The sequence below is a fragment of the Siniperca chuatsi genome, linkage group LG5, assembly GCF_020085105.1.
Source record: "Siniperca chuatsi isolate FFG_IHB_CAS linkage group LG5, ASM2008510v1, whole genome shotgun sequence".
NCBI classification, from domain to species: Eukaryota; Metazoa; Chordata; class Actinopteri; order Centrarchiformes; family Sinipercidae; genus Siniperca; species Siniperca chuatsi.
In genome coordinates, this window is record NC_058046.1 from 18,509,450 (window position 1) to 18,522,094 (window position 12,645).

Sequence of the window (12,645 nt, forward strand, 5' to 3'; positions counted from 1 at the left end):
TCAACCAATCCAAAGTATGTTTAGGATAGTATAATGGTACCAAGTTTCATATTGATATTGATTATGAATAATTAAACGTAAGAGTATTATGTTTGCTAATTTGTGTTGCCTCATTTTATTGGACGGGTTATAGTCTAGAACCGCACAGAAACATGTAGATGCAAACACATTTTTTCAAACAGAAGCGACATATTTAATGCTTTGATTTTGACTGCACAATCAGATCACTTCTGCTGAGGTGATTCACTTCAGCTGTGGTAATACAGCTGTACACAAAGCTTGGTCCAGCTGCCGCTTTGCTTCACTAAAATCAAAGACAGCATTAGTTTCAGGACATCTAAGCTTGTCAAGTTTTGAGCAATTTTACGCATTACTGGCAACTAAATAGTCTACATTAACAAGTAGAAATTGGTGCTCATCCACCATAAGCAGGCCACACAAGCATTTACCTTAATTTTCTGCTGTCCCTGGGCTTACTTGTTTCAGGCTCAGCTCACCAGGTGCGGGTGAGGGATAATGATGATCTTACATAAGAGTCCCGCTGGATAAGGGAGGTTTTGGTTTGGCATTTGCCCATGGTGGGGTTAGGATCTGTCATTCCTAGTGAAGGTGGTGAGATTTGTTTGAAACCTTGGAGGAAGTTCTGCCTGGGAGGCTCAACACAAGTCCTGTCATGTGTACATCTAAGGTCTCAGGTGATTTGAGACCTGAGTGTTAAAATTATTTTTGTTGAATCTGAAGTTATCAGCATTTCAGCTTGAGTCTGATTTGAGTCCTAGTCCAGGACTTGAGCAGTATAGTAATTGGTTTATGTGCAGGTGCAATGCTCCTGACATATGGGAAATTCCCCAGCTTGTGAAAGTAAATAACTTTCCTGCAAAAATTAACTCTAATGTTATTTTTTTCTTTCTTCTATCAGCGGGAATGGCTGCTAACCAAGGTGAGCATCCAGTGACTAAGAAATGGTGATATCTTCTTGAAAAGGATTGTCAGGATACATCATTACCACACAACAAGGCTTACTCACCAAGACCCAGTGTTGCATAATCAGCTGCAACCCCACCCAGTCTGCTCTGACCTACGCTGATATAGCCCAACCCTCTCTCCATAAAGGTTTCATATGCAGTGTCTGTAATCTAGTTTATCCAAGATGACTTTTACATGTTGTACACAAGCACAGACAGTGATAAGTCAATCTGGTGAATATTGATTGAACATTAGGATTAAGTAATTTTTCTAAAATATTTTAAACTTTTGTGAAAACTGTCTTTTCTTCTGTGACTATATTATAGGTCACATTTAGGTATCATCTTGGGCATATTGGGACAGATGTAGCCCTGATTTGTTGTCTTCAGATTGGTTGTTACAACAGTAACATGATATTGAACATTTCCTGCCGTTTGTAGAGCTAAAGGAAACGTGTGCCTGGGGATCTTTGTGCAAGCCTAGACTGACCTCAAGAATGCAGTGATTGTTTTGTCTGGGCTAGTCACACTATTGTGATTTTAAAAAAACAAAACAAAAAAAAAAACACATCTTATAAAGCTGTCCTGCATAAAACAATGTACTACTCTGCTGCAAATTAACAGAGCAGCAGGATAGTTTCACTGCTCACTCTGTATTAAGAATGAGTTACGGGTGTCATCAATTGAAATCCCCTGTATATGATTGGATCAGCTTTTATCCAACAAACGGATAATTGAAAAGTGCTCTCTTTAGCGGCAGCATCATGAAACTAAACTGCACCTGACTTGATAGGTTGCTCTTGGGTTTTGCCACCATGGAAAGACATGGTGCCTGTTTGACACATTTCACTTAAATAGTCAGCCAAAATTAGTTTTACATTTCAGGTGAGAAATAGGCCGTGCAGTCATGCTTAATTTTATATTTACAATGCCTAAGTAATTCTTCACAAGGTTCAGTGGTTGAGAGGCAGCGCTTCATTGCTCAGTAAAAAATCCAAATACATCTCTGATGGTTCCCATCTTCTAAACCTCTTCCAATAGTTGCCAGAGTCCATTGTCAATGGATGTTTTCCAGACTAAAATCGCATATATATATATATATATATATATATATATATATATATATATATATATATATATATATATATATATATATATATATATATATATATATATATATATATATATATATATATATATATATATATATATATATACCTAAAGAGTTAAGGAAGTGAAATTCACAGGGGAGGTATAGACTAGTGAACACCCTCAGACACCAAAAATGAGCTGCATCTCAAGATATAGGCCACGCCCATTACTGCCCCCCCTTTTTTTTTTCCTTTGAAATATGCAAAAACCTGCTTTTTCGAACTACTCCTAGGCCGTGAGTCCAATCTGCACGAAATTTTGCACGTGGTATCTATGGACCCTCATAATCAAAAAACTCACACATTATAAAGCAAAAACATCCTGTGGTTTTGCAGTCAAAACAGGAAGTGATGTCATATCTCCACATAGCTCTGTCCGATTTACGTGAAACCAGTAGTTTCCCATCCCCACCAAGGCTCTATATGAAATTTGCCGCCAGTCGGCCACTAGGTGGCACTTTTGTTACAAAATCATAAAATATGCGTAAATTATTTTTCCACACTATTGTCTTGAACTTCCAATCTCTTTGCTGATCGCCACCTGCAACTTGCATCGCACTATTTATTTCATTTTTGCTTTGGTAAAAGTGGTACTGCAGCCTACATCGTAAGAGTTATGCAAGTGAAATTCACAGGGGAGGTATAGACTGGTGAACACACCTCAGACACCAAAAATGACACATGTCCACCAGCAGGTGGTGCTATAATCAAGGGAAATGCATTTTGGCCAGTAACTCCTCAGATGCACGCGTTCCCTGAATTGAACTGCATCTTGTGATATAGACCACGCCCATTTCCGCCTATATTTTTTTCGCAATATTGTAAAATATGCAAAACCTACTTTTTCGAACTCCTCCTAGGTCTTGAGTCCAATCGGCATGAAATTTTGCACTTGGAATCTATGGACCCTCATGATAAAAATGTATTAAAATAATTTTTATACTCCAAAAATTGTGCAATTTATAAAGGAATAACTTCCTGTATGTTGCAGTAAAACAGGAAGTGATGTCAAATCTCCACAAAGGTTTGTCTGATTAACACGAAACTTAGGCCAGTACTTTCCCACACCCCTCTGAGGCTCTGTGCAAAAGTTGGCACCAATTGACCAGTAGGTGGCACTACAAATGCAAAAAGTTTATATCTCATAATTGACTCCATGGATTCGTACAAAATTTGGTTTGCACGATCTAGGGTCATGACTCAGTTGATGCATAAAACTCGATTGATTTAAAGTGGCCGTTGCTTATTACAACACATTTCACATTCCAAACTTCAAAAAAATCAGTCCTACAGAGCAGATTTGTCTTCAGCACATCCACTGATGTATGACAAAAGTTTGCCTCGCTGCAACCTATGGTCAGTTCAGAAGTCCGTCACTATATTTTTCAAAATATGAAAAAATCATCTATTTCCACACAGATCTGTCCGAATTTAAATTAAACTTGGCTCAGTAATTTCTTATGCCCCACTGAGGCTTTGTGCAAAATTTGGTGCCAATCAGCCACTGGGTGGCACTTTTATTGCAAAATCGTGAAATATGCGAACATACTTTTTAAGAACTCCTCCTAGGCCGAGTCCGATCTACATGAAACTGTGCACATAGAATCTATGGAAGCATATGATAATAAGTTATTAAAAGAATTTTAATACTCCAAAAATGCACAAGTTATAAAGCAAAAATGTCATATCTCCATGTAGCTCTGTCCGATTAACACAAAAGTTGGGCCAGTAGTTTCCCTTGCCACACTGAGGCCCTGTGCAAAATTTGGCCCCAATCAGCCACTAGGTCGCGCTTTTGTAGCAAAATCATAAAATATGCTAAAATTATTTTTCCACGCTACTGTCTTTAAATTAAATCTTTTCCAATGATGATGTTGCTAAACATGTCTGGGAGACATATTGCAGCCAACCAAACACCCATGCAATTGCCAGTGGCATAAAGTGAATTTTTGCTCTTTTTTTTTTTTTTTTTTTTTTTTTTTTCCTTTGACACAACTGTTCGTCTCTTGTTGCTGCAGGTTTAATTTACTTTCGCCCTCACATGTTGCAGACAAGACTAAGCATAATACCCAACATAAAAAGCAGCATGCATAAGAGAGCAGTCATTAGTTATTTTCAGTGATGCAGACTGTCTGGGAGAGGAATTGTAAGGTGCTCAGCCCCCTGATGGATACCCAGAGGTTAGTGTTGAGTCACCATATTCATTATGTATACTGGCCCATTGTCACATCCTTAGTCTATCTCATCAAGTTATGTAATTCTAAATAATTGTTGAGTAACTTTGTCAGAAACACATTTTCACATCTGAGCCCAAATTCAATGTAGCTATAACATACCTGAGAGGAGAAATTATCATGACAGATTACCTTTCTTTCTTCTGCCTTCTAAATTGGCGATGAACTGGCAATGGCCTCATAAGTCAGTTATTGCTTTGCTCCCCATTTTTTCACTCCTTCCCTTTTTTAGGAAAGAGCACTCACTCCAGCCAAGAGAGCATATGGTTCCATTAGACAACCAGTATGGACTAGCTCTTATTTACCACTTGCGGTGGCCAACAATTAGCCTGTCAAACACTCAATAATCATTTAATTTAAGATATATGCCGATTTCAACTCTTCCAATCCCATGAAATATTTTTCCCCTATATCATATTTTAAAGGATTTTTATCCCGTCTTTGCTTAACTGAATCATGAAAAGAAATGAGAGATGAGGGAGGTGAGCTGAACAGTCACCCTCATGGTGCTGCAAGTCTTTGACCAGTATTTTCCAGACAGAGCATGGACCAAATAAATAATGGCGTAGTTGCTTCATAACCTTTTAAGGTAAATTTCCACTGTGTGAAATTTCTATCCCTGATTGTAACTAAAAATTTGCTCTATAACGGAAAATACAATATAGACTCAGGTAAGACCTGGAGTTTTAAACTGTTCTTACAGTGTTCCTACGGTGCATTAATTGCTCTCTGATGACCACAGAGTTACATAATTATATATTAATTGCTCTTTGACAACGCATTGTTTAAAACAATGTCAGCAGAATGAGGGAAAATGGGGGGTAATCAACCAAGTTGTTCAGCACACTGAAAGACACAAGAAGCCAAATTTGAATTCTTCTGGGTGGTGTCTAACAAGACTGTGGCAAGCTGACTCAAGTCCCAATCTGTAACTAGAGTTATACATTTGCCAGGAGAATCAATAGATTGTTCAAATAGCCTAGGGATTTTCACGACTGCATCAGTTTATACACAAGCGCATCAGCATATTGTGTAGAGGGGAATGTAAAGAGGGAAATGTCTACCTGAGGGCAGACGCACCATTACGTCTAACCTGTCTAATGTAAATGGTACACACGCTCATTTAGGATTGCTGGTACTTTCTACTGATACAGTACATACCTGACAGTCAACACTGATGCACCTATGCTGTGGAAAGCTGCCTTCTGTATGTCAATAGGACAGTTATATAAGAGGAAAGTCTTAAAAATGATTATGTACATATTGTAAATATTCACTATATTACCTGTAAATAATAGTCATGGTCAATCCACAGAGTAAAAAAACCTGGAAACCTCCAATAACAGTAAGCAGCAGTTTGTGCTCAGTGTGCAAAGTTTTGGGGAGTTTTTTGACACGGTTACTAAATCTCCCACTAGACAGGTAGCTGATTTAGGTGTCTCTTCACATGTAGTTTCTATTCCAATCAGATTGATAGATGTGACAAATCTACAGCTCACTTCTCATGACAAAGTGGTCCTTGTTGAGTGTTGCCCCACACTACCAACACATTACTATGAGAAAGAACAGCTCTTTTTTCCCCATTTTTGACATACTTGAAAAGTAATTGTTACTGATTATGTAAGGTTTAAGTATCCATTTCTTCCACTCAAAATGAATGTCTTTTTTTTTTTTAACTATAATGTATCTACCAGGATTTCTTTGTCAGTCTTTCCCATAGCAATCCAATTCATTTTCCTAGACAAATCGCTTCTGATCCAGATAAATATAGGGGAGGATTTATTGAATCTTATGTAACTCAGTGAAAACTGTAAAAGCCTCAATTTAATGAAGATTAACACTTAAAGCTAGGGTAGGTAATGTATTTCAGAAGCATTTTTTGATATATTTGTTGAAATTCTCTTTACATCCCGACAGCAATCAATAAATTACAAAAAAATGCTCTGGCGGGAAAAAAAAGAAGAAAAGAATCCAGTCATTTGATTTGGCCTGAATGAAATGATTGGTCTTTAAGTGTCATTAACTGTTTTATCTAATTTGAAAAAATATATCTTTTAGCCCACTGTCAGTTGTAAATAGTTGTAATGACTCACGTGTTTTACAGAAGAGTTGGACTGTTAGGACACTCCCACATCCCTACAGGAAGAACTTCCTGCTTGTGTTGTGATCGTTGTCCTGTCGGAAACATGCCATACAAGTGTTTCTCGCTCAAGCTCATTCTTTCCCTCTTGCTCTTGTCTCACTCTCGCTCTTTTACTTACTTACTTACACACACACACACACACACAATGGAAAACCACCTCCAAAACATATCCCACATCCTGTACTGTGATTTTATCATGTTGGTGATTCAGCCTGGAAAACTGTTACCATGTGCTGTGTCAAAAAATAAAAGATTTGAGGAGCTTCACAAAACCAAGACCACTCAAGAGTTTTTGTCTTTCTTTAGGTTGTAGGTTAGATTGGACCTTGGTTCTGGTCGTTTATCTGAAACTGGCCAGCTTTCCATTATCTTTGGAAGTGGTCTGTTATTGTAAGCACAGCACTAGCTTTTGAATGGGCTTGTTTTCCAAAGCTCTCTTGTCTGCCAGCAGATTCTTGTCTTGGTGAAGATTTTAGCTGAACCAGCTACAAAGTCTGTTTTTGTTTGGATTGGGTATGTCCTATTTTCCTTTGGAAGTGGCTCCTTCTAAGTGTGCCACATAAAGCGTGTTAGTATTTCAGATGTTTAATATTTGGCACAACTGAAGATGAAAGGAAACAAGTTTTGAAAAGAGTTTGAAGTCATGAAATATCATCAAGCATGTTTGTTTAGTTTATTATTCATATGCTGTATCTTTGTGAAATCGGAAAATGATAAACCCCTTTTGAATATTACAGTTAATGCAGTTTTGATGGTTAGTAATGAGTGAATTTGTACCACTTCTCTAGGGGATCAATATCTTGTTAGAGGTGCTCACCAGAAAATATAGTCTCATACAATAATAAATGTTGCTAGTGAACTGTGGTGTATTGCTGCTTGTAAGTTATGATTGAAGGAAGTCTAAATGCTTGCTGTGTGATCACAGGTGTGAGGAGAACCCACATTGTGGAGAGTAGATAAAAGTGAGTGATTGTTAGGGGGAGTGGCTCATTTTTGCCTTGAAATGATCTCATTCCCCTATTCTTGCCCAACAGAGGAATTAAGGTCAGCAAAACAAAATGTAGAAAGGTCTGTTTAAGAGTAGCGGGACTCCTTAATGAAACAATGAAGCTGCATCATCATATTAGACATCTTCATCCCCCTTCCAAACGTGGATGTTAAATTCATATTTGCAAGCTACAACATGTGTTGGTAATACTCTTCTTTGAAAGTGTCGGCACCATGATGCCCAGAAATTCCAGGGAGACCCTTGGAAGTAGGGAGTAGTAATGAGAGAGAGAGAGAGAGAGCTGCCTGCCAAGGGCACGTGTTGTGGAAAAAAGTAGTAGCTCTAGTAATCTATATATGTGTTGGTTCATATTGCAGTTCTCTATCCTGTATGCTTGTTACTGTGATTTTAAACCTATTCACCTAATTTTAACACTGTATGTCTTTGAATTAATTTTCTAACTAGCATATGTTAAATCTTCCTCTCTTGCGCTGTTTGCACAGATATGAGACGAGTTGTACGGCAGAGCAAATTCCGTCACGTCTTTGGCCAGGCGGTGAAGAATGACCAATGCTACGATGATATCCGGGTGTCAAGGGTCACATGGGACAGCTCCTTCTGTGCAGTCAACCCCAAGTTTGTTGCCATAATTATAGAGGCCAGTGGTGGTGGAGCTTTCCTGGTTCTCCCTCTTCACAAGGTAAGTTTATGGTTTATCATGTAGTAATTAATGCCAAAGTGGATAAACGCTGTATTGTGTGCTTGGACAGAGCACACCAGTCACTGTGCATTGGTTAGGCTAATCAATGTTTTTAGGTAGTTTTTATTACTTGCTTACTTGGTGAAATCTGCTACTTTGTTTGGCTTACATTGGTGCTTTATTGACACTTTTTTTGGTCAGAGATAGCTATATGTTCAATACATGTTCATGCCCCTTTTTTCCCCTTTTTTTCTTTTTATTGATCAGTAACAGGGCAAACTGCACATTTAACCCTAATAGTGGTAAGGCTCTAAGAAGGCCACATTTATCTGTATGGTGCCTGCTCTATCCAAAACTTTAGGTTTGTGGGGTGAAATGAACATCTATGTTGAATAACAAATTTTTGAGTTTATATTCTTCACATAAAATCTTTGTACATATTGGCCACCAGTCACACATGATTAATGGTGTCCATCTTAATGATCTTGCTTTTTGATGGTTATGTTTACCAACAGGCCGATCACCTTAAATGTTCTGATAGAAAAGCGGTTTGAGGGTAATCTGTTTCTCCCCTATTCTGAGAAAAGGGGTGCATTGAAATGGTGTAATACTTTTTTAAGGCATTGTGTGTCTTTTGAGTGTGGTTATGCATGTGATGTTTTTGTTACAGATGATTTAAGTAGATCAAATTATGTGGGGGGGGGGGATCTTTATCTGAAGGGCAGAAAAGCCATGCTCTCTGAGGGATCATAATTGGACTTAAAAGCTAGAGAGTTGAACTAAAAAGTCTTGATTCCTCTCCTTTATTTTTTTAGATTAACAGCCTATTTCCCATGTTTTGTGTACAGTAAATAAATCACACTTTACCGCTTACAAGCAGGACTGCTGACTCTTCATGTCAGTGTACTTTGGGATTAATGTTTACCAGTGGCCTGTTTCACACACCCGCATGTGTACAACTGAAACTACTCCAAAGCCCTGGAGGGGACAGTCTCCTGATCCTTGCCTCCATATAAGGAATCGCTCCACTCCAAGTAGAATTACTTTTGGGTTGGGCAAGACAGCATTTGAAGAGTGTTTAGCCATAAACAATTTAGCTGGATGAATACATCCCTCCCTTTTTGTTTTAACCCTGCAGTCATAATTGGGCTAATTAAGGTGCAATAGAGGTCAGACTGAATCCAACAGGGGGCTCTGGCATGACCCCCAGAGAGCCCTTGGGTACTATTATGGTTGATAGTGGTGAATTTCTGGCTGCTGGTGTTTGTGTTTGGCAGCTCCAAGCAATGGCCAAGTGGCAGGTCCTGACACTGTGAGTGACATAAGTACTGCAATACTGTTGACAGATCTAACCTGGGCCTGTAATTAGTGTACACAGTACACTACCATGTCATCTGAGAAGGCTCTGGTGTAGGGGACCGGATCCTTAGGCCTATCATCACACAGCTTACACCTCTCAGCACCTCATTCAATACAGAGCTTGTACTGGAGGAGGGATGCGAGCTCGACCGGTTTCACACTCCTCCTGCCCTCCTCTCTGTGTCTGTGTTTGAATGAGCTGCCCTCTGCATGCCTGTCCCAGTACTGTAATGGTGTTTCTACTGAACAAAGTCTACTTTCACTACTGCACTAAGAAGTTGTAAGAGACTGAGGTCTTTTATGTGCCGAGCAAACCTCGGGCAATTTCCTCAAGTGAGAGATTAAAAAAACTCTTGATTTTTAGGCCTTCCCACATACAAGCTGGCAGGGGTGACACTGACTAATCCTTCAGATAAAGTGTGTTCCTCAGAATAATTGTTAAGATATAGTATTTTCCTCATTTCAACAGGCCATACATTAAGACACTGGAGCTGAAAGGGGAATGCCATGTTATTTAAGCATTATAGTATTTTGTGTATGTATGTTATACATTGGACAAACCAGTTTTACAGTGGGCATTCCTCTTTTTAAAATTTATTAGTGTTTTTTCTTTTTACATCTATTTTTGGCATTCATCACCATAGTATTCTCAAATGATTTTTTTTTTTTTTTCTGACAAAGCAGGTCCATCTGGAAATCTCAGTATAGCCTCAGCTGGCAATGCAGGTCTTAAAAGTGGGGCGAGTCTGTTCTTGCAAACACTATGACTAGACTGCACTGAATCAGTAATAGACAGTTGCTCTCAGCACCTGAGCTCATTTCTAATAAACTGAATTGATAAGTATCATGTTACCTCTTATTTAAAAAATGGTTAAACTAATTTGTATGCTTTCCCATTTGTTATTGTGCCGACTGTACAAAGCGCCTGTTTTACTTTGTGCTTCTGTCAGACACAGCTCTGCTTAAAACTATGTACCTGATTGAAGAACACTTGCAGTTTGAATCACCTGGGTCTAATTTCATTTTTGTTTCAAGGGCAGACATCCCCTAAATGCCCCCACCACCACCCCATCCCCTCACGTCCCATCCCATCCCTAATGTGAGAGTGCATCTGTCCGGCTAACCCATCTGCCTATGCTGTGTTGCTCCCAGTCTCTGTGGGCAGCCAGCTGCTCAGGGCCTTTGTCCTATGCTTATTCCCAACACAGCCCTTTGTCATTACCACACTTCAGATGGGGGGAGGCTGAAGTGTGATGATGCTCCTTCCCCCTTCACAATTAAGCCATATGCAACTGTGCACCGTCTTTGTTGTAGTGAAGCAATAACGGTAGGAGAATGAATTACTGAAATTATGAGCCATCAATAAAAAGCATTGTACTCCCTCATAGTCATCATTTTATGTACCTGGCAGTGGATGGAAAACCATTGCTTGGAGTTCAGAGGTTGATGTTGTGGATCTGTGACCTGACCTGAGTCTCATTTTGAGTAGTCAACCAATGGAGCCATCTCTTTGTGTGACTCAGAAGGATGAGGCTAGTGCGGCAGGCCGCCTTGACTCAGCACAGCCATGAGTATTGTTGCTTCCTTCTGTCAGAACACAGGGATTTATAGAGAGGTCATCAGATGTCCAGCTCAACACGTTATTCCCTTGCCTCATGCTTTCAATCTCCCCCTTTCTCTTTCTTAGCAGGATGCCTGTTAATTTATTCCCTGATTTCCATATGAAGGAAGCTGTGGGAGTGAATGCAGCAGCTAGCAAGTGTTCAGTGAAAAATTCCTGATAATTCCTCTCTGTCTGCTCAGCGTAAGAGAACGGAAGTCTCAGTAAATCATTACAGTAGTTGTGATTTATATCCCTTATTTGATTATCCAAGCATGCCATTGATAAAAAAGAAATCCATGCTGTCTATCCTGTTTTAGCCATCAGCATCTTTATTTTCCATGCTTACTGTGTGTTAGTCACTTTGTCAATTGTTAGCATCTTTGCTTTCCTCTTTTGTCTTTCTTTTTAAGATTGACCTAAGCTACAGCCACAACACCACATAGTACATTGCTTAATGTAGACGGCATGTTCCACGTTAGTGCTTCAAACACTGCCTCTGTGTAGAAAGAATGATCAGATGTGGAGTGCGTGTTTGATTTGCATTCAATCCCTCAATGCACCATTCATCCAGAGCTCAACCTTTGCTGTTAGTAATCCCTGGGTGTGTGCAGTGACACATTATTTCTGTTCTGTTTCACATACACCAGTTTGGCTGCTAACTAAGCTACGCTCTGTCTACACACACAAAATACATTGGGTGTGCATAATATCCATGGTCTTTCCCCATACTTTGGTCAGTTTGTGTTCCAAGACCTCTATACTGCTCAGTTAGCTCTGCCTTTGCCGCTTCTGCTGCTCAGTCCTGCTGACTGCAGATTTTACCATATATGGTCATTCACTGCTCCCTGCCTGACAGCCTTCCAAGACCATTTCCTCTCTGCCCTGCCATTGGCTGCTTCATGCAGTGTCGGTACACATGTGAATTCTGGGATAGGCCGAAATATGAAGAGCGGCCATGAAAGAACTGGGTTGAAGTCAGATGTTGCCTCTGTCACTGAGTCGCTCACTGTATGCAAGCGCCATATTAAAATAATAATTTTAATGTGATAATCAGCATGACTGCTGGATTACTGAATAATATTTATTAATATAGAGCTGTAAGCTTTAAATAAGCTTTAAATAAATCAGTTGTTTGTTTTTTTTTGTTTGTTTTTTTTACTGCAAAGCTATCTTACTTTTCAATAAGAGATGATGTGTACCATGCCATTTTTCTGTCATTTAATGCATTAAAAGTCTGTTGCAAAAGAGCAATTAATTCACAAACTTACTACGTTTGCACATGAATGCACCTATCAGGCAGACAAAATCAGTCTTTTTGGGGTGTGCTGCCTTTCATATGTTCCAAGTTCTTTCTAAAAATATCTTTTCATTCATACGTTGTCTATTTTTCCAGTTGATCATTTTTCGGTGCACAGGTGCTGGACTGTATCACAGCATGCACTGGGGAGATAGTAGGACAATGTGTAAAGACAAATGGCCATCATTCCCAGGGAATACAATAT

The 12,645-nt window shown here is 39.2% G+C and overlaps 1 protein-coding gene across 3 annotated transcripts in view; it reads left to right on the forward strand.

The window, feature by feature from the left end:
* The window catches only part of LOC122875775 (coronin-1C-A), a 35,974-nt gene that overhangs the window by 8,697 nt on the left and 14,632 nt on the right, over nt 1-12,645 (forward strand). For 2 of the 3 annotated variants that reach the window (XM_044195271.1, XM_044195273.1), the window contains exon 2: nt 7,985-8,181. In XM_044195271.1, the coding sequence (XP_044051206.1) occupies nt 7,985-8,181 (197 nt within the window). Of the gene's footprint in view, nt 1-919; nt 941-7,984; nt 8,182-12,645 lie in introns of all 3 variants that reach the window. The other variant, XM_044195272.1, reaches the window with a different exon arrangement.